The following is a 19,897-nucleotide window of genomic DNA, read 5'->3' on the forward strand; positions in this document are numbered from 1 at the left end:
AGCGGCGGGAATGGAAACCAGGACTGGTTTCCCCTTCACTGATCCACGCGCCTTGTCTCCCATCGAGAGCGAGGCTGAAATCTGGGCACTGCAGCCAGGGGACGCACCCAGCCAGCTCCGCAGAGGGCCGCGCACTGGCCGTATGAGCAGTGTGGGAGACCAGTCGCGCGCTGGGAGCCCAAGAGCGAAGGTAACAGCAGACCAAGTGGCTTGTGTCCTGCAGTCCCTAAAACCAGCACAGGGGCTGTTCCCCAGGCAACAGCCCCACCAACGTACAGCCAGTCAGATTTCCCCAGCTAGGACAGTCACTGCAGGGAAATGCAGCCCTGGGCTCGGAAATGGGACCTTGAAGGCTCTTTCAGCACAGCCCCGCTAATGCTTCGGTTTTCCCCTTCTGTGTCCACCAGCAGCTGGGAGACAGGTGGCTAACCCAGGATACAAGGTACTAGCCAGGCACAGATTAACCCTTTGCAGTCTGTGCAGATGGCCTCCATGTCTGTCTGGAAACTGCCAGTCTGGGTTAATTCCCCATGTGTAAATGGCCAAAAGTTGGCACCTTACAGCAGCAGAGCTCAGAGCTCCTTAGGTCAGCACCACCAGCCCCTCTCACCCCCACATGAGTCAGGAGACCCCAGGTTCTCCTCCCAGCTCTTCCCTTGTGCCGATCAAAGACCCTTGACAAGTCACCTCCCCTCCAACTCCACATCCGCCTGGTCTGGCCAGTGTACGAATGCTCTGGGGCAGAAGTCGCCCTCTCCTCTGTGTTTGGACAGCGCCTAGCACCAATCAAGCCCTTCGGTATTTCTGTCACAAACAAGAGATGGGGAAACTGAGGCACCGAGAGGCTAAGTGACTTGCCCAAGACCACACAGTGAGTCTGAGGCCCAGAACAGAACTGAGGTCTCCCAGATTTTAGTACCTCCAGCCCCAGGTTCCTGACCTGCAGTACCTCTTATGCACCAGTCCTATCCCGCTACTGAGGCCAGGCCTACACTCCACCTTACAAGTTGATTGTAGAAAAGTCAATTGCCGTAGCTGGAATCGATTTACCTACAATCAATTTACCCGGCCGGCCTCTCTTTTGCCTTGCAAGATTGTGGAGGCCGGGGCTCCGCTGTCAATCCCAGATAGCTTGATTCTGTGCTTCCCCACTAGGCACGCGAAATCGAACCCCGGAAGATCGACCCTGACCGGGTCGATCTTCCAGGTAGTGACGACTTATCCTCAGACACTTACTCTGACCAGTAAGATGCTCCAAATCTGTCTCTCTGCCCCACACATTGTCTGCTCCTCCCAGGCTAGCCCCAAGACTCTGCAAGGAACAGCCAACATGCAGTGAGGACCAAGATTTGGTAAGAGCCATCAGACCCAATCTCTTTATGGCTCTTGTGTGCCATGTGCGAAGCAGCCTGCCACCCTCCACCCCAGAGCTGGCCGCATTTCAGCCTAGCTCGCTGGAACAAAAGGCTATAGAAATGTCATCTTAAAAGGGGCCTCTAGTTTGGGGGGCAGGGCTCAGTTCTTGGTGCCCCGAGTTAATACACAGAGTTTAGGTGTAAGCTGCACACTAGGCCTGGATCTCTGAGACCCGGGCTTGGGGCCCTGACATTCCTAACCCTGTGGTCAAGCATCCACATGGCTTCGTAAACCTGGGTTGGTATTTGCTGGGCCCGGATCTCTCAGCCGTGCCAACACGTCGCACTGCACAGACCTTCTGTCTCGAGTCTGCAACTTAAGCCGTGTCCACACCATGAAAGGACAGAGCTGGGACCCAGGCACAACGGGACTCGGGCCCTGAGAACTCCCCCAGCAGGGTTCTAGGACCCAGGCCTCGAGCGCACCCTGAGCCAACTCACACTGAGGTGTGGAGAGGAGGAGGGCCGGAGTTCGCACCCAAGGCCGGCTCAGTGCAGCTGTACCCCAAGAGGGAACCCGCTTTTTCCTTCCGCCCCCTCTGAAAGCGGAGCGGGCGGAATCTCACTTGGAACGTTCCCCCCGCCGCGTGACCGCCTGTTTATCCCAGCAGGTTACGAGGTTTCTATTTGAAACATCTGTTTACATTCCACGTTCCTCCCCCCGCTTTCAAAATCCCTTTCTTAGCAGCCCTTGGACATGCCAAGCCGGTGAGACGGCCGGAGCGGCCCTGCATTCCCAGCCCCGGCATTTCGCAAGCCGGGTGACTCACAGCCGGCTTGCTCTCCCTTTAAACATGAACACCAAAGGGCCGATGCATGGGGGGTGGGGCATTTCCACATCCCCTTCTCCCTCCACCCCACCCTTCCCAGCACCTACAGGGATTCCACTCAGGACATGGCTTGTAACATCAGTGTTGCCACGCTTGCAGCCCGAACGTGCCTTGCTCAGCACCTCCCCCATGCACCAGGCCCAGATCAGAGCAGGACCCAGCTGCCGGGCTTGGGGAAACAGGTCCGGGGCTGGACAGCGGCCGAGGCGCGGGGAGCCACGTCCGTACAGAGGTCACTTCAGGAGGCAGTTTGGGGTCAAGCAGGAGATGGGGAGCACAGATCTAGGTTCAGTCCCCAACCGTAACCCCAGCCTCTCTGTCCTTCTGGGCAAGTCAACAATGCGTCCTGGTAGCCAAGAAGGCTAACAGCATGTCGGGGTGCATTAGGAGGAGCGTTTCCAGTGGAAGTTATTTCCCTGTATTTGGCACTAGTGAGCCCACATCTGGAGCGTTGCATCCAGTTCTGGGCCCCTCAGTACAGAGAGAATGTGGATACGTTGGAGCGGGTTCAGCGGAGGGCAACCAAAATGATTATGGACCTGGAGCAGGCGACCTACAAGAGGCTGAGGGATTTGGGTTTATTTAGTTTGCAGAAGAGAAGACTGAGGGGCCATTTGATAACAGCCTTAAAGGGGAGCCCTAAAGAGGATGGAGAGAGACTGTTCTCAGTGGTGACAGACGGCAGAACAAGGAGCAATGGTGTGAAGTTACAGAGGGAGAGGTGTAGGTTGGATATTAGGAAAACTACTTCACCAGGTGGGTGGGGAAGTACTGAAATGTGTTACTTAGGCAGGTGGTGGAGTCTCCACCCCTGGAGGCTTATAAGTCCCAGCTTGACAAAGTCCTGCCTGGGATGATTTAGTTGGGGTTGATCCTGCTTGTAGCAGGGAGCTGGACTCTCTGACCTCCTGAGGTCCCTTCCAGCCCTAGGATTCTAAGTCACTTTCCTTGCTTCCCTAAAATGACAGCTGTGGATCTCTGCCTCTGACTGAGCCCTACAGCTGGCAAGGGGCAGCTTGTATTCCCCGGCGCAGCCCACAGGGCAGCCTGAGTTAAAGAGCAAACATGGCTGTAGGTCTGAAGGGGGAAGGGGGACAGATAAATGATTGGTCCCGATTCTGCTGCTGCAGGAACGCACCTGGCTGCTAACGTTCTAGTCAATAAAGCTCAGGGCAGGTGCGAGGCAGGACCACACCCACTTGGGGCAGAAAACCGGTGCCTTTGTGTCCCCGTGAGCTGGCTTCAGACTGGTACTTGATCAGGGCCCCCAAGCCAAGTGACGTTTCCTCCCAGCACAACCGATCCCATTGGGCCCTTCCGCCGACAGAGAGGGTAAAGCTGTGCAATGCAATGACCCCATGCACCAGGTCGCAACGCCTGGCCCAGTGTTTCACAACCAGGGATACACGCACCTCGGGGTGTGGGGGGGTTTACACTGAGCTCTTCCAGAGGGTACAGCAACTCACCTAGCTATTTGCCCAGTTTTACAACAGGCTCCATAAAAAACACGAGCAAAGCCAGTACAATCTAAAACTTCATTCAGACAATGACTTGTTTCTACTGCTTCACGTGTCCTACGCTGAAACATAAGTATGATATTTCTATTCCAATCCACTGATTTGGTAATAAGATGGTAGAACGTCAGCAAGTTCTCAGCAGTCGTCTGCCGGGATATTTTTGCATGCTTTTATAAGTAGTTTTTAAGTGACATGTAACTTGGCGGGATGCAAAACAAATCTGACTCCTGCACAGGGGACAGTCATCTGGAAGGGTTGACTGGCACTTGTTTCAAGACCTCAGATTACTTAAGGACCAGTATCAGAGAGGGAGCCGTGTTAGTCTGTATCTTCGAGAACAACAAGGAGTCCTGGGGCAATTTATAGACTAACAGATATTCTGGAGCATAAGTTTTCGTGGGCACTTGTGCATCTGACGAAGCCGGTCTTTGCCCACAAAAGCCTATGCTCCAGAACGTGTGTTCGTCTATAAGGTGCCGCAGGACTTCCTGTTGTTCTCTTTAGGACCAGTACCCGTAGGGGTACACCAGAGAAGTCTGGGGGTACTTTATAAAATAAAGTGAGAAACACTGGCCTAGAGCAAGGAACCAGGCCCAGCCCTGTGAGGCAGGAACTGACCCTGGAGGGTGAGTTCATGTCAAGCTCGCGCTCCCCCACTGGGCCCTCCCCGTGGTCTCACCTTCCGGCACCCCCTCCCCCCACACAATACGGATAGAGCAAAAACAATATTTGGTGACCTGTCTGCGTGTTACTCGTTTCTCCCCACACTCCTGCCTTGAAATTCACGAAAACATCCAGTGCCCAAGTCAGAGCCTTGCCCACGATGGATCCCCAGGCACATCTCTGCATTTGCCTGCACACCAGAGCCCGCCCCACTCAGACCGGGCTCGGATCGCACCCCCCAGCCCATCCACAGAGCATCTCCGGGCAAGGCCAACGAGAACAGACCATCCAGCTGGTTCTGCTGCCAATGGCGCACTGCACCAGCCAGCCGGGATCACTCCGATCATGGCCCTGACCCTAGGCTCGCTCAGCAGGTCCTGCCTCAAACCCAGCATTTGCCATGGACCTGCAGCTTCCAAGCAGAGTCAGACAAGCCCCACCAGCCTGCTAGCCCGACACCCAAACCCTGACACACACAAGCAAAACCTTGCCAAGCCAGTGGATCTGGCCAGCTGCAAACTGCACCAGGATTAGGTAATGCTGACATAACCCCTGCATTTCATCCAAGGGCAGCCAGACCAGCCCTGCATCCCTTCACCGCCTTACCTGTGGTACACATCCCCACTCATCCGTTTGCGACCCCAGGCCCCGACAGGCCAGCGCGTCTCCCAGCCCAGCTGGCACAGACCCGGTCGTGCATGGTTCTGCCCATTATAACGCAAGTAGCGTCTATGTTTCTCTCCTGCACCTCCACGCGCCTCTGCTATCCCCTGCACCTTCCTGCGAGCACCAGCTCCGATTCCGCATCCCGGTTCACGCACGTACACGGAGGCTGTTTGCGAACACAGAGCCTGTCTTAGCGAGGAGGACAAGGAACAGAGGGAACCACAGGCTGTGCTCAAGAGCGATTTTGACAGGAGAAGCGCAGGAGGCTCAGGAGGGCCCAACAGCTCAGAGGCATCTCCCAGGCCAGAGAAAGAAAGAAAGGAGTCAGCGCTATCGACGTCTCAGGTACCTGAAGGCAGCAAGCCAGGGCTGAAATGGACGCTGATGCTGTCTACTTGAGATCCAAAGGGCTGCTGGCACTGCCTGACAACGCCTGTTGCACATGGGCACCGCAGGGGGCTGCAGGCCACAGTGGAAGAGGGAAGGAAGAGGAAGCCCAAGTGGGGCAGGGGGGAGCGAGTCAGGGCAGATCGTCCCTGCATCTAGCCCTGGGGCACTGACAGATCAGCCCCCTGCCCCCAGGAGTCCTTGCTGGAAACTGACGGCCATGGGTCAAGGGCGAGTGATCCTCAAAAAGCCGCTGATGTTAACGGCTCTAGGAAGTTAGAAAGCCAGAGCCCCTTGCCCGCAGGTGACTGGACGCTAAATTAGTCCCTTAACAGGGACTAACGAACAACAAGGCGAGTGGTATGGGGAGGGGGGCCAGGCTGTGCTGAAAGCTCTGTGCCCTCAGCACGTCGTCCCTCCGCATACGGTCGTGTCTCTCTCCCACCCACAAACCCGATCTGAAAAAACCCCATGGACACGACCCTGCAGTGGGAACCAGGCTGCCACATCTCAAGGCCAACAGTCATTTAGTGACCTGTTCTGCAGCTGCCAACAGTGCCAACTCAGAGCCAAAACCACAGCAGCGGGCGGCAGTGTGGGACGCCGCCCACCAAGGTCTCTATCCAGGGCTGGCTATGTTGGAGGACCCCATCCACAGCCCACAGCTGGCCGTGGGGGTCTGGCTGTATGCTCCCCCAGGTCTGGATGAAGCTCCAGCAGGGGCTGAATCTCTCTTGTGGTTACAGGGAAAATGCTCAGTTGTAAGTCAAGGTGGAGCAACACCAATTTACAGCAGCTGAGGATCGGGCCCAGGCCAACACGGCAGCTGGCTGGCACGTGGCAGACGCTGGGACACCATGGGGCCATGTCAAAATCAGCCACGCAGCCCATCCTACTGACAGGGGAAGGAAAAGGACGCTTGGCAGAAACACCCGCTGGCAGGTAAAGTCAGCCCCACCTTCCCGGGGCTTTACTCAGCTTCCTAGTCCCAGCGCAAAGACAAAAAGCTCCCAAAGAAAAGCCACACGGAATTACAAAATCCTGACCATCAGCCTGGCTCCGCTAAGTGTAAACCCAACCCTGAACAACCGCAGCACTGCTGGGAGCCTACAGGGGCTCAGCACACATGGCAGGGTCAGGCCATAGCCCTAGAATTCCCACAAAGGCTCAGCACATAGAATCGGGGCCAGAAAATGCAGAAAGCCCTTTGGAAAAATCAGCTATGGAGCACCAGCACGGAGCCCTTAGAAACCTGCCCCTGGGCAGTTTCATAACCCAGCTCTATGCTGGCAACCGTGTGGGCCCAATCCTACGAGGCGCCCCACATCTGTGCAGGATCGGGCCCCACCAATGCCAGCAGCATCGCCGGCTCATTCATGGAAGCTCAGGGCAATCCACAGCGTCGCCAGGGCCGTCGTACCGATTGCGCCACACTCACCTGCCACGGGAAGGGTGTGGATCTGCGTCCTGGACAGGAGCTCCAGCGACTGCTCGCGTCCGGACACCCCATCTGAAGAAAAACACGATTCGCTTTCGTAAATAGTCTGCAACATCGCGGGCAGCCCCAGCGCCTGAGGCATAAGCAGCATGCCCGGAACCACTCAGACACCAGCGACGGCAGGGCCCGGCCAGGCAATCCACGCTGGCTTCCACCCCTGGGTCACCGTCTCCCTACCGGCGGTTGCAGGGCAAGGGAGTTTTCCTTCGCAAAAGAAGGGAGGGGTCTGCTGTGGTGAACCTCAGTCAAAATGCATCAGACATCCTCCTCCCCACCGGTAAAAAGCAAAAGGCGGAGGGGGGGTTCCAAGGGAAAATCAAAGCATCCAAGTCACAGACCAGCGTTCGAGAGCAATGCGGGCCCCTCCCCCCAAAAAAAATCGGCAGCCAGGCAAAAAAAAATGAATATTCAAATCTTGCAACCAAAAAAGAAGAAAGGAACTGTTTATCCCGAACGGCAGGCACCAGGGGCTGGGCGTGGGAAGAGCACTCTGCTCCACACGGGGGTCCAGCCCTTAGCCGAGAGAAGGAAGGTTTTGCATCTCAGGCACTGTCTGATTCACTCCGGGAGGCGGTTCCCGGCCAGGGAAGAATAGCACGGATCAGGCATTCGAGCAGAGACAGAGCGGGCTCCGAGCGTCACCAAAACACCCCCCGGAGCTAAGATCTCCTGCAAAACTGAAGGGGGCCGGAGTTGCCCGAGAAGCCCTTTGCTAATTGCGCCACCGACAAGTCCCTGGATCTGATTCTTTCTCGCCCATCCTCTCCACCGAGTGAGACAGCAACTGCCCGCGCGGTGACCTGAAATAGAACCGGAGGGGAGGAGCCAGCTATAAATAGCCCAAGCCTGTTCGGGGACTTGGGATTGTTCCTGCAACATGGGCCTGCCTGGCAGAGGAGGCCTTTACCAAAGAGGTTAGTGGAATAGCTTGGGGGAGAGGGGCAAGGAAAGGGGTGGCACATGGGGGGGGGGGCAAGCCAAGTCAATTTCTACTCCTTGCCCCTAGTGCGAAATTGACTAGATCAGCAAAGGAGATGGCTTGGAAAAAGCCTTCCCAACCTTAGAACAGCATTTGCTGCCCTGACCACCCCCCACTCAACTCTGACCTTCACCTCCCTCGCCCCAGATCTCAACAGCCACCTGCCCGCCCTGCCCTCCACCCACCTGCCCACAGACAACCCTGATCTCTGCCCTCAGACCCCCACAATTAACTATAAACACACACACCCCTAAGACTCCAAACCAGAGGATATTAATCCAGGCTAACATCCCCTGCCAGCAGCGTTTTGAGCCCAAAGCAGGAAGGTTAACCAGAGACACCCTGAAACGTACCAGGGGCTGATCTCTTGTTTTGATGCAGAACACATACAGACACCACAGTGAGGGTCAGCAGGACAGACCCAGCAGCTGGACAGCAGCCACACACCAGCAGGCAGGACTGGCTAACTCCTACACAGCCACAGTAAACAAAGACCAGCTGGGGAGGGGAGAGAGCTCAGGCAGAGCAGTGCAGTGGCTAGGAGGGAGGCCTATTCCAAGCTGTGGAATGAGAGTGACCCCTGACAATGGGCCAGGGACCTTAGAATTCAGCTGAGTGTCCAGGCAGGCACCCAGAGACAATGGCTGCTACTGAAAATTTAGGACCCTGACCAGAATAAAGGTAATATGGAGATATACCGACCTATAGAACTGGAAGGGACCCTGAGAGGTCATTGAGTCCTGTCCCCTGCCCTCATGGCAGGACCTAAACGGCCCCAGATCCCTAAATGGCCCCCTCAAGGATGGAGCTCATGACCCGGAGCTTAGCAGGCCAGTGCTCAAACTGCTGAGCTGTCCTGCAGGGGCAGGAGAGAGATTAGCCGCAGGAAGGAGGCTCGGCTTTCACTCCTCACTTAGCAAGGCAATCCCTAGGGCCAAACCTCTCCCGGAGGTACCCAGCCACACGGAAGCACCTGGGAGACGGACGCCGTCCCAGGCTGCTGAACGTAGGGTTCAGGAGCTCGCTTAGTGCCTTGGCAGGCCGGACCCAAGGCCCCAGAGTTTCCCACACCCTGCATGGGGCTCAGAGCAGCTACTGGGAGCATCCAGCCATGTGCTCAACAGCTTCTCCAGTGCCCATCTCACCTGCCTGCCCCCAAGTAAGAGCGGAAGAGACTTCACCCCTTCCCATGGGTTTATTGCCCCTCCCAGCACCACTTCTCCCCCAGGCCTGGGATGACTCTCCCACCCGGCCCTTCCTGCAAGAGCAACCTGGGCGCTGCAAGAACCACTCGCAGACTTATAATGAGCAGGAGCCTCAAACGGGCAGGGTGGAGTCCAAGTACAGACAGCACCTCACAGCAGTGGTCCCTGCAAGCTGAGTGCTTCAGTGGCTGCCCAGGAGAGATTCACGTGCCACCCAGCTTATTAGCAGAGCACCCGCAGTCAGCAGCATATGTGTCTATGGGTGGTGCACATCCACACAGGTCTCAGTGCGCATAACAAAATTTATTCTGCACACAGATGGGCAGGGGGGAAAATTAGAGGGAAACTCTGCCCTTCTCAACCTGCTGCCATAGCAGGCGGGAGTCTGACCACAAGTTGTTTCACCTTCCTCGGACGCCAGGGCTGTGGATAGGGATGGGAACAAGCCTGCGAGGCCACAAACACAGCTCCCCCGAGACCCTCCTCTGAGCCAGCCTCTCGCTTTTTCTTTCTTTGCCTGGAAAGTCAGCCCAGCTCAGTGCTCCCGCCCCCAAGTCAGGCTTACAAAAGTCTCCCTCCAAGAGGTCCTAATTACCCTGGACGTTAATCCACAGCAGCCTTGCCAGAAATTAAAGCCCAGGTTTTCCCAAGAAGGGACAATCTCCATGTGGGAATTAGGGGCCTAATAACAGCATGCGCGTGACTCCTGCAGAGAGCTCCCCCAACAGGCAAACCTGCTCGGGTGCTGGGAGATGCAGCAGCCCTCTGGTTGCCTGCCACAGACTGGAGCGGGCTAGCTACTGTGTACAGCACCCTGAGAGGTACATGATGGGAGGTGTAGTTCCACCCCTTAATTCTCAGCAAAAAATGCCTCCCCCAAATCCCAGGCTGAGGAGCCCCTTCAAAGCTCCACCAGGGGCACCTCTTGGAGACTGGGCTCAGTTAAGCCTTTCCTCCACGGGCAAGCGAGGGGCCCTCAGTCTCCTGGGAACAGGGGGGAGCAACTCTCCACCAGAGGAAATCCACAAAGCTCCGCTGAGCCTTGTGGAGTGGCACCGGTCTCCAGCCATACTGAATTTGGCCCCCTGGGTCTTGTCGGGGGGACTGAGCAGCCGCAGGAGCTGCGATGCATCCCGGGCCAACCACGCCATGGCTGCAGCATGCAAAAAGCGGCGAGCACAGATCCCGGCAGGGCCAGGGCTGGACTCCTTGTGGCACTCACTGTAGTAGCTTCCCTGCAGCCAGCTGGAGACTGGGACACTTTCGGGGGAACACACTCTCCTCTGGGTCACCGCTCGGAATCCAAGCCGAAGCTGGTAGCGACTGGGAGTTGTGACCACATGTAGGCTGAGGACGTGCACGAAAGAAATTAACTGAGGATCTCAGCTCTCAGGCATCATGAAAACCAAAGACACCTCATAGGCCAGGGGTCTGCAACCTGCGGTGCCAAGGCCACATGCAGCTCTTTAAGGACCCCTTTGTGGCTCCCGACACTGTAATTTAAACAGCGAACATCTAAAAGCCCAACAACGATATGTGATCTCGAAACGCTGGGTAACACCCTAGACGGGGTCCTCCAGAGAGAGAGCGAGAGTAAGAACCTTGGGGGGTGCAAGTCAGGAAGCCAGCAGTACAAACACACACGCAAAGTGTGAGGAAACAGTATGTAAAAAGTTCGTGAACGACCTGCCGTAAACATGTCACGTTACAGACCATTGTGTGCGCGCTGTTCTCAAAACAGGGGTTACAAGAAGGCCGGTTTGACGTTCCTGACGAAGAACCGTCTCGTATTCACCCGCATTGCAGCTCTTGAATTATTGAGTTTTTTACTGAACTGGAAAAAAGGGGCTTTTCTTGCTATTTTGGCTGCTGACCCCTATCACAGGCCAATGACTTTACGGGACAGGGAGACTTAACTCTTCCCCTCCCCCCAGTATTGTGAATCCCCCCTCCCCCAGGAATGGAGGGCAGGTATACTGGCAGGAGAAGCTTACTGGGCCCCTGATGCAACCATCCTGGGCAGGGTTCACTCTGTTTCCATTCGGGGTAAAATAAATTTTGCTCTATGCACCAAGGCACAAGGGATGTGCACCACCAGCAGAAACACACATGTGGCTGGCTGTGGGTGCTCTGCAACCTGAGTCTCTCCAAGCGCTCAGCTTACAGGGAACCCTGGTCCTGGGGATGGCCCATGCCAAGCCGGGGCAGTCCACGCAGTGCTAGGTCCACACAAAGCACTGAGCAGAGCACCAGCAAACTGACAGCTTCACGCCAAACAGTCTGTGCAGCTGCTCCCCCCGTGGGGGCCTGGGTCCGTGACAAGGGTCCTCATGCAGCATCAGGGTGCTGCTAGCAGCGCCCTGGGTGAGAATCCAGGTTGCATCCATCAACACAAACAATCCACTGTGATGGAGTGGGGGGGCATGTGTGAGAGTCAGGCTGGATGTGTGTGTGGGAGACTCAGCAGAGAAGCTCACAAGGGCTGAGGATGACCCCCGCCCCCCGTGGGCTGTAACCTAAGCTGGCAGGTAACACCTCTGCCCTGAACACAGAGCAGGGAGGAGCCCAGCGGGGGTTTGAATCGGAGGTGGCAGTCAGAAGCTGGGGAGAGAGAGGGAAGGCAGCCAGCCTGGGCTGAGGGGGGCTAGACCCCAGAAGGGGCACCCCTCGGGCTCCTCTCCCCAGGATGGGTTGGAATGACTGTCTCTGCCAGCTGCATTGACACCTCTGTACTGAGCTGGGCCTCTGTCGCCTCATAAACTTCCCGTTCTACCTGCTGAGTGAGAGTCACCCCTGCCTGCGGATGGGGTTCAGTGCTTGGGGGCCCCGAACCCCATTACACCCACCACCAGCAATACCCAACTCCCCACCCCACGTTTGCCGCCCCGGGCAACTGCAGATCCAGCCTGCAGCAAAGGCACCTATAGAAAGTGACTCGCGGATCATCTTTCAGGGCCTGAAGCCCCGCAGGCTTCCAGAGCTGCTCAGTGGCCATGCTCTGCCCTGCCCCCGCAGCGGTGTTTAAATTTCTGACCCGGTGCAGCAAAGGGGACGGGGTTTATTTATCACTGTGTTCACCCAAGCCTGGCCTTTTAACAGCAGGGTTATTTATGGGCCCTCTCCCCCCCCCCGCAGTGCACTTTTGGAGTTGACGTCAGACAGGCTATTTCTGCAGCTGCAAACGGCTGAGAAACCACAGGGATATTTTCTCCCCTCTGCGCAGTTGACCCCCTGGATCACGTCAAGGTCCAGTGCTGCAACACGAGCGGCAGGCGGGATCAACTGGCCTGGCTGCTCTGGGGGAAGGGGGATGCCCTGCCTGCCCCGCGGCTGTGTCTCCTAACCCGGTAGGTGGCTGCGCTGCCGTTTCGATCCCATCCGGCTCCCAGGCAGGCTCTCCGCCCGGCGGAGCACTACCAGGCTCAGTGCAGGGGAGGCTCAGCTCAAGGCATGTCTGGGCACCCTCATGCACTGGGGAGGGGGGCCCAGAATGCATGTCAGACCCAAATGCCAGCCTTCCCTGCACACCGCTCCATGGGGCAGACTGGGCGTAACTGACGCGTGGAGCTCTGCAGCCAGCTGCCTTTCAGGAACGCAGCCCAATTCAGTGGAACTCAGGGACAGGACCACTCGCGGAGTCGGCAGAGCTGCCAGGGAGGAAGAAGGCAGGCTGGCCTTTTAAAGGGCAGCTGCCTCCCAGGGGATGGGGCAGGGGCAGAGACAGGGGATCCAGCAATCATCTGCAGGTCAACTGGCCCTGGCATAAAAGGCCAAAGCACAGCCCCGCAGGGAGCGAGCCAGGAGCCTGGGGCCAGGCAAAGGAGCTTCTCTAAGGTGAACTCTTGTGAGCTGGAGAAATAAAACCACACTGCAGAAAAGGGCCTGAACCCTGTGGCTGGGGGCACGTTAGCAGAGGTTATGACCAGCCACATGGATTTGCCACCCTGGGGCGGTGGGCCTGACCCTGCGAAGCACCAAGCATACCCCCAGCTGCTGCCAACTGCATTGGCTCAGGATCAGGCCTGCAGTGGCTGATCCATGGAGCCTGGGGGACAGGTGCCCTCCCAGCCCATGGATTTTGAAAACCACCTGCTAGGACTTGGGCACGGCCATGAACGGGCTAAAAGGGGCCCTGCCCAACAGATGACATAGAGACACTCTATTACTGGAGGCTCCAAACACTGGTGATTTGCCGGGAGGGAGCGTTTGCAGCGGGGGATGAGGAGGTCTCACTCATTCCCATGGTCCTGGACGCTTCTCCCACTTACACCCCAGGTCTGCACATCTTTCCCCCGTCTGGTCCCGTCCTGTCCTAAGCATTTCCTGCGGCACGTCAACTGCTCCTGGGCCAGCTGGCTCACACCCCAACAACGCAGGACGGGCCCGTGGCGCTCATTAGCACCGGCCACCCCTACGGCTGGCCGGGCCCCATGGCGAAAGGGACAGGAGAGGCCCTTGCGGGAAGCCAGGAATAAGCAGAGCCGTCACCATCCATCTCAACAGCGTTGGCAGAAGCTTGGGAAGGGGTTGCACATGCTTCTGTGTTGCGCCACGAGGCGTCAGGGACAGGAGGAAAATTCCCCGAGGGCAGGTCCCTCTAAGCATGGAAGACGGGCTACTAAGCCGATGATCCAATTCCCGGGAATTAGAAACATAACTCATCTGGGGGACTGCAATGGGCTATTCCCCCAGCGCAGAGCAGAGGGACCAGGTGGGCGGATGTTGAAGGCTGTAGCCCTTGCTGCCAGTGGCAGGGGGGGCCTAGAGAACCATCTGCAGCCGGGAGAGGTGGCTTTCTAGACAAGTGGGATTTGCCCGAGAGCTACGAAAACAGTGTTCTAAAAATACAGCGCTGCCTTGGAAGGGGGATGGGAAAACCCAAACAGCCCCAGCAGGCAGCAAAAGCCAGAGAATACAGCTGCAGCCACCGCTGCATGGCTCCAGCCCCTCCTGCCCCCTGAAAATGCCCCAGGGCTTCTAGCAAAGGGAGAGCTCCTGCCACCGGGCACAGAACTATTAGGCTGTGGGACTTATTTTTTGCTTTTTTATGGTTGTTCTAGAGAAAAACCAACAAAGGCCTGAGTTCTCGCAAACTTCAAAGGGGTTGGGTTGGAGAGCTAGTGGTTGCGGAGGGAAGCAGGGTCTAGTGGTTAGAGCAAGGAGCTTGGGAGTCAGGGCTCTTGGGAGGGCGCAGCAGGTTAGAGCAGGGGGCTGGGGATGCCGGGCTCTGGAGGAGGTGGGGTGCAGTGAATTAGAGCAGGGGGCTGGGGATGCTCTGGGAGGGGACCAGGTCTTAGCTGTTAGGAGGTTTGGGAATCCTGGGTTCTACTGCTCACCTTCCAGAAGGAGGGTGATTTATGGTTAGAGCAAGGTGGGTGGTTTTTTGTTTTTTGTTTTTCTTTTTTTTAGTAAATTGGAGATACACGTCTCCTAGAACTGGAAGGGACCTCAGGACGTCATCTAGTCCAGGCCCCTGCCCTCTTGGCAGGACCAAGCACCATCCCTGACATCTATCTGTCCCAATCCCAAAACGGCCCCCTCAAGAATTGAGCTCACGACCCTGGGTTTAGCAGGCCAATGCTCAAAGAGACCTTATTGAGCCCTGAAATGTGTTTCCAGGCCAGGCAGGGGATGTTGCCAACTGGTCAGAGCAGAGAACTGGGAGTCAGGACTCCCCCGCTCTCTCCTTTGCTCGCCAAACCCAGGCCAGTCAAACTCCGGGCCTCCGTTTCCCCCCAGCAGGGACAATGCTACTGACACCTGGGTGAAGTGCTTTGAGGCCTACTTGCCCTTGCTGGTTTGGGGATATGGGAGACCACCAGTTAAAGGAATGGCAGCATTCAAAAACATCTGACACGAAGATCTCTCATGCGCATACCAGCATGTTTGTTTCTGATGCTTTCAGGGAAGATGGACTCAGATTTTGGCTCCTACTGGGGTGGGCCAAATCTTTATGCTTCTGGATGATGCTGTCCCAGGCCCGCTTTGAAGTGCAGGTCCCACCAGGCTGTGTCCCTGTCAGCCCAGATGTCCCTGGAATTCCCACTGGGCAAATTACAGGGTGGTTTTAACGACAAACCAGTAAGTATGAATATAGAACTCAGGACAACAGCTGGAAAAAGTCCATAGCCAACCAAACAACACACGGTAGCGGGCACTGGCCCAGAACCCACAGATCTCGAGAATCACTAGCTACATGGCCAAATCTTTTGAAACATAAATTACACCGGGACAGAGTCTCTTGCACACTAGAACTGTAAACTGTTGCAATGAGTAGCTATCGCTTTAATTTGGAAGGGGTGACGCAGGCCTACTTGCTGGCTCTGGAGGGAGGCAGACATGCAATCTGTCAATTTCTAGAGACCCAGGTTGGCGCTGGGTGGAGGGAACTGTGCCTCTCTGGTTTTGCGAGCAGCCTGCTTTGTCTCCCTCTGGTGTTAGACTTGAGTGAAATTGCTCTGAATTTTACGAACTAAAGTTGAGTTACTTTTGACCGTCCAGTAACATTTATACCCTTCCTGTCTCTGGCTGTATGTTGTAAGCACAACACCAAACAACATTTGAGAGCCAGAGAACTCCCAGCACAGAAGGAGGTAAGACCTCTGACCACATGCTTCCCTTGTTACCTGCAGCTCCTGGCTAGGGGTCTTACCAGAGGCAGGGCCAGGTCACAGTACTTGAGGGCCAAAACAGGGGCTTATCCTCAGTGCAAGTCACTCTGGAGATTCTAGACAGTGACACAGGCAGAGACCACCCTCGGGACTGCTCTAATTTACACGCAGCTGGCCCGGAACCCAGGTAGCGTAGAGATGACATAAAGCAACAGCCTGCTGCTTCGCCTGCAAGAGGCGCTGCACAGAATCCGGCCTCTCGAAAGCTTGGCCCACATGGAAAGCGCAAAGCAAGAAGAACGAAGCAGACTTCACCAAGGAGGGCTGCAGGCGCATGCTTGCAGCTCGCCTGCATTACGTACCATCCTCCCTGCGGTGCAACGCTGCAGCTGCCGGGGAGGGCAGCAGGGAATTCGAAGACGGAGCTCATTGAAAGCAAGGAGCACCCGGGCTGAGCAGCTGCCTGGCGGCAGGTGAGCTCTGCGGGGCTAGATTCTAACCAACTGCCCAGGGGATCTGGGTGTGACTACAGCGAGGAGGGTACCAACCGCCGTGCGTTTCACTGCGAGCCCAGCATAGCCCCAGAGTACATACTCACCACTCCAGCCCTGCCCATGCTGTTTACACTACTACTGTTAGCCAGGCCAGCTGGGGGTACATCAGCTCCGGAGGGCAGGCCCTGCCCAGCTTTGGCTGCATAGCCACATCCTAAAATGCACCACGCCCTGGCACACACTGCCGGCGCTTCACCAGCAGGGCTGACAAGCAAGGAGCCAGGGGAACAGATGCTTTTCTTGCAGCTGATCAGCCCCTGCAGGGAGCATTTGCTCCAGCACAGCAGCCTCGGAGCATCACCACCCTTCATTCTCTGGGCAGGGGGACGGGCTGGTACCTTCCAGCCTCTGACACCTGCCCCTCCGCGGGGAGGCAGCAGCCCAGCCCCCTGCCTGCCTGTTTCCAGCCAACTTCTCCCCACAGCTTGCCCTTCACGCCCTCCCTCTCGGGGGTCTCTCAGGGTCAGGCTAGGACAGGGGCCATCCAGGAGAAGGAAGCTCAAGATGGGCTTATGATGCTGCAAACAGCATCTTGGTTTCCTCATTGGTTGGCCTCCCCACCCATTCTCCATTTCTGGGGCGGGGGGCGTGGAGCAGGCCTTTGGGTCAGGCAGGCTCCGCCCCACCTCCCAGGGTCGAACAGGCCTGGGCCTTCCCATTCCCTGGCATGGAACACCCACCCCATCGTACCAGACCCATGGAGGGAAGCCCCAAGCAGGCCCATCAGCCGCAGTCTTTTTTTTTTTTTTTTTTTTTTTTTTTAAATCAAAAGACATTTTGCAACGGGATGTGGGCACCGGAGCCGGGCTGGGAGGATGCATCTGGGCATCAGGCTTCTACACACCTGGGTGGGGGTCGCTGTCCTGTGGTGTGCGCGCAGGGGAAAGAACAAGGCCCCTTTCCAACCTCAGCTGGGCACCCACCAGCTTTTAGCTCACACTGCAGCACCACTCGCCCCAAGCGCCAGAGGGCCCAAGTTCGAGTCTGACCACGGACAGTTACACACAGGCCTACAGCAAAATCTTTCTCCTGCAATTCCCTCCCCACACCCACACGCCCTTTAGATCCAATTACAAAGCTAAGTGGCTTAGTGTAACTACTGCTCACAGTACAATCCTGCTCCTGAAAGCTCTGCCACTCACACCAGGCTGCTCAAGTCCCGACTGCAGGACTAGAAGGAGTCCTGCGCCGCACATACAGGGGTGGGGGCCTGATCCCAAAGTCTCGCCTGAGGAGTACAAGACATGATGCAAAATAAAGAGGGCCCCTGCCCCAAAGGGCGCCAGCTCTGACAGGCACACACAGAACGCCCTGGGGCCCTCAAGGGGAATTCAAACCTCCTTCAGCAACACCCATCAAACCAGAGCAGGGCCCTCCTGGTGTATGTCACATGGCCATCACCAGATGGAGCCGTGCCCTCCTCTCAGGTCCATACACTCCAAGGCCCATGCGGTCTGGTGCTTCTCCTTCAAGCCCCAGCTTCCAGAGTCCTGTGATTCCACAAGACCCTTGGCTTTTGTTTTAAGCAATAAAATAAGTTTCCAGCTCTCGCGACTGTGGATAAAGGCTGGAAAATCAAATGCTCCTGAAGGCTTCAAACCCATGAAGCCAAGGGAGAAAAAGAACCAAACATTGTCTAAACATGAAGTCACAAACATCCTGGTTGTTAAGCCAACCGTGTGCCACATGGAGCTGGACTCTGACGTGTGGGGTAGATGACAAGGAGTTTGCCCCTCTCCCTACCTAGGGCCTTGTTCTCCAGGGCCTTCCTCCATGTCTGAGGCAGCGCTGCCCCACTGAAGCCAACACAGACCCAGGTGGGCTGCACGCAGACACTGCGTCTCAGCTGGCTGGTGTCAGTTAAACACCGGGCAGCCAGTTTTAAACCGATAAAGCAGCTCCACCCAGGGTTTCGCATCAGAGGCCCAAGTTCTCATACCCAGCCACCCCTGCCCAGCTGCCGTGGACTAGGACTGCTATGGCCAGGCTGGAGCACACCACACCTGTGCCAGCCCCGTGGAGCCGGAGCACCCGCCGCCCACAGTGAGCAGGGGGCTGCTCCAGCCTCTACCAGTCAACTGTCACACTAAGCCATTTAGGACCAGGCTTACCAGTTAACTGGTTAAACATTAACATCCCTAGTCTGCAATGCACCAGGGCTCCAACCCCTACGCCACGCTCCCCACTGCAGGGCTAAAACCCCGAGAGCCCCCACCGCAGCCAAAGCCTGAATGAGGGGCTCTCAGGGGGAACTCCAGGAAATAATCTATGAACACTTAAGCCTGATTTTAATTAGCTTTTCCACGTGTAACTCAGAGTTCTTGCACTACAGAAAGGCGCCTGCTCATGGGTTGCTACAACCATTACAGCGCATTGATTTACGGCCAGAGCCTCTGCACTAGGTCAGCAAGAAGTCCTGTGGCACCTTACAGACGAACAGGTATTGTGAGGCACAAGCTCTCACGGGCAAGGACCCGCTTCGTCAGATGCATGAGTGGGTCTTTGCCCACGAAAGTTAATGCGCCAAAATATCCGTTAGTCCACAAGTACCACAGGACTTCTTGTTTTTGAAAATACAGACTAACACGGCCGCCTCTCTGCTACTTGCACTAGATTGGCGCTTACTTCCACCGGGGAGGCGGGTCTCTCCTAACTACACGTGGCACATTCCTGGGCCGGCATGGTCAGGACCTGATTGACCCCGAATGAGAGAATTTGCTGGATCGGGGGAGGTTCCATGCCAAGCCCTGGCCCCACACTCCTGGGGGCTGCCCTGGCCTAGCCCCATGTTTCTGCAGGGCTTCCAAAGGGCTCCGGCCCCAGCCCCATGCTCCTAGGCGGCAGCAGCACTCCAGCCCTGGCCCTGCGCTCCCCAGGGCTGCCATGGGACTCCAGCCACAATCCCACGCTGCCACCAGCTGGGATGCAGACGCTGCCACCCCTGACCCCAGCTGGCCCTCCTGCCCTTTGACCTCCAGGCTCTGTGGTCCAGGAGCATCCATGATCCTGCCAGAGCAGAGAGTGCCAGTTTTAGGAGGTGCACCTTTATGCTACTGCTTATTATTTTCAGATTCTTATTGCACGTACCTGGCATCTTTGCTAATGATGAGCTCTGGCTTATTTGCGTGGTGCTCACAATTGCAATCACACTGCAGCAGGATGGGAACTGGAATTAGTTGCACAACCTACAGGGCACAGGGAAGGGTTTGGAGAGGGAAGGCGTTCAGGCCTCGCCATCTCCCCCATGAAATTCAGAATTCATTTTCAAACAAGTTTACTTTTAAAAAAAGAAAAAATTAACAATATAAAAAAAACCTGCTTCCAATTAAAAAGAAGGCTCTTTAATCGACCCTGGGGCATGCAGTTCTCGGCAGGGAAAGGCTGAAATCCCAAGGATCTGATTTGCAAATGGCTAAGCGCCCACACCTTCAACCAACACCGGCAAGAGCTGCGGAAGTATCTCAAGTAGGATTCCTATCGGAGCCCCCAGACAATCAATCAGCAGCCTCTCGTAGAGATGGTGGCCCTTCCCTGCACGCCACTCCCACGGCTACCAGGATTCACGCTGGAAG

The 19,897-nt window shown here is 56.5% G+C and overlaps 1 protein-coding gene across 11 annotated transcripts in view; it reads right to left on the reverse strand.

Annotated features, from left to right (window-relative positions):
• The window catches only part of HDAC5 (histone deacetylase 5), a 127,189-nt gene that overhangs the window by 74,211 nt on the left and 33,081 nt on the right, over nt 1-19,897 (reverse strand). For 3 of the 11 annotated variants that reach the window (XM_074979271.1, XM_074979272.1, XM_074979278.1), the window contains one exon: nt 6,917-6,988. In XM_074979271.1, coding sequence (XP_074835372.1) covers nt 6,917-6,988 — 72 coding nt within the window. The other 8 variants (XM_074979268.1, XM_074979270.1, XM_074979267.1 and 5 more) reach the window with 6 other exon arrangements.

Source organism: Carettochelys insculpta, chromosome 28 (genome assembly GCF_033958435.1).
Source record: "Carettochelys insculpta isolate YL-2023 chromosome 28, ASM3395843v1, whole genome shotgun sequence".
Lineage (NCBI taxonomy): Eukaryota > Metazoa > Chordata > Testudines > Carettochelyidae > Carettochelys > Carettochelys insculpta.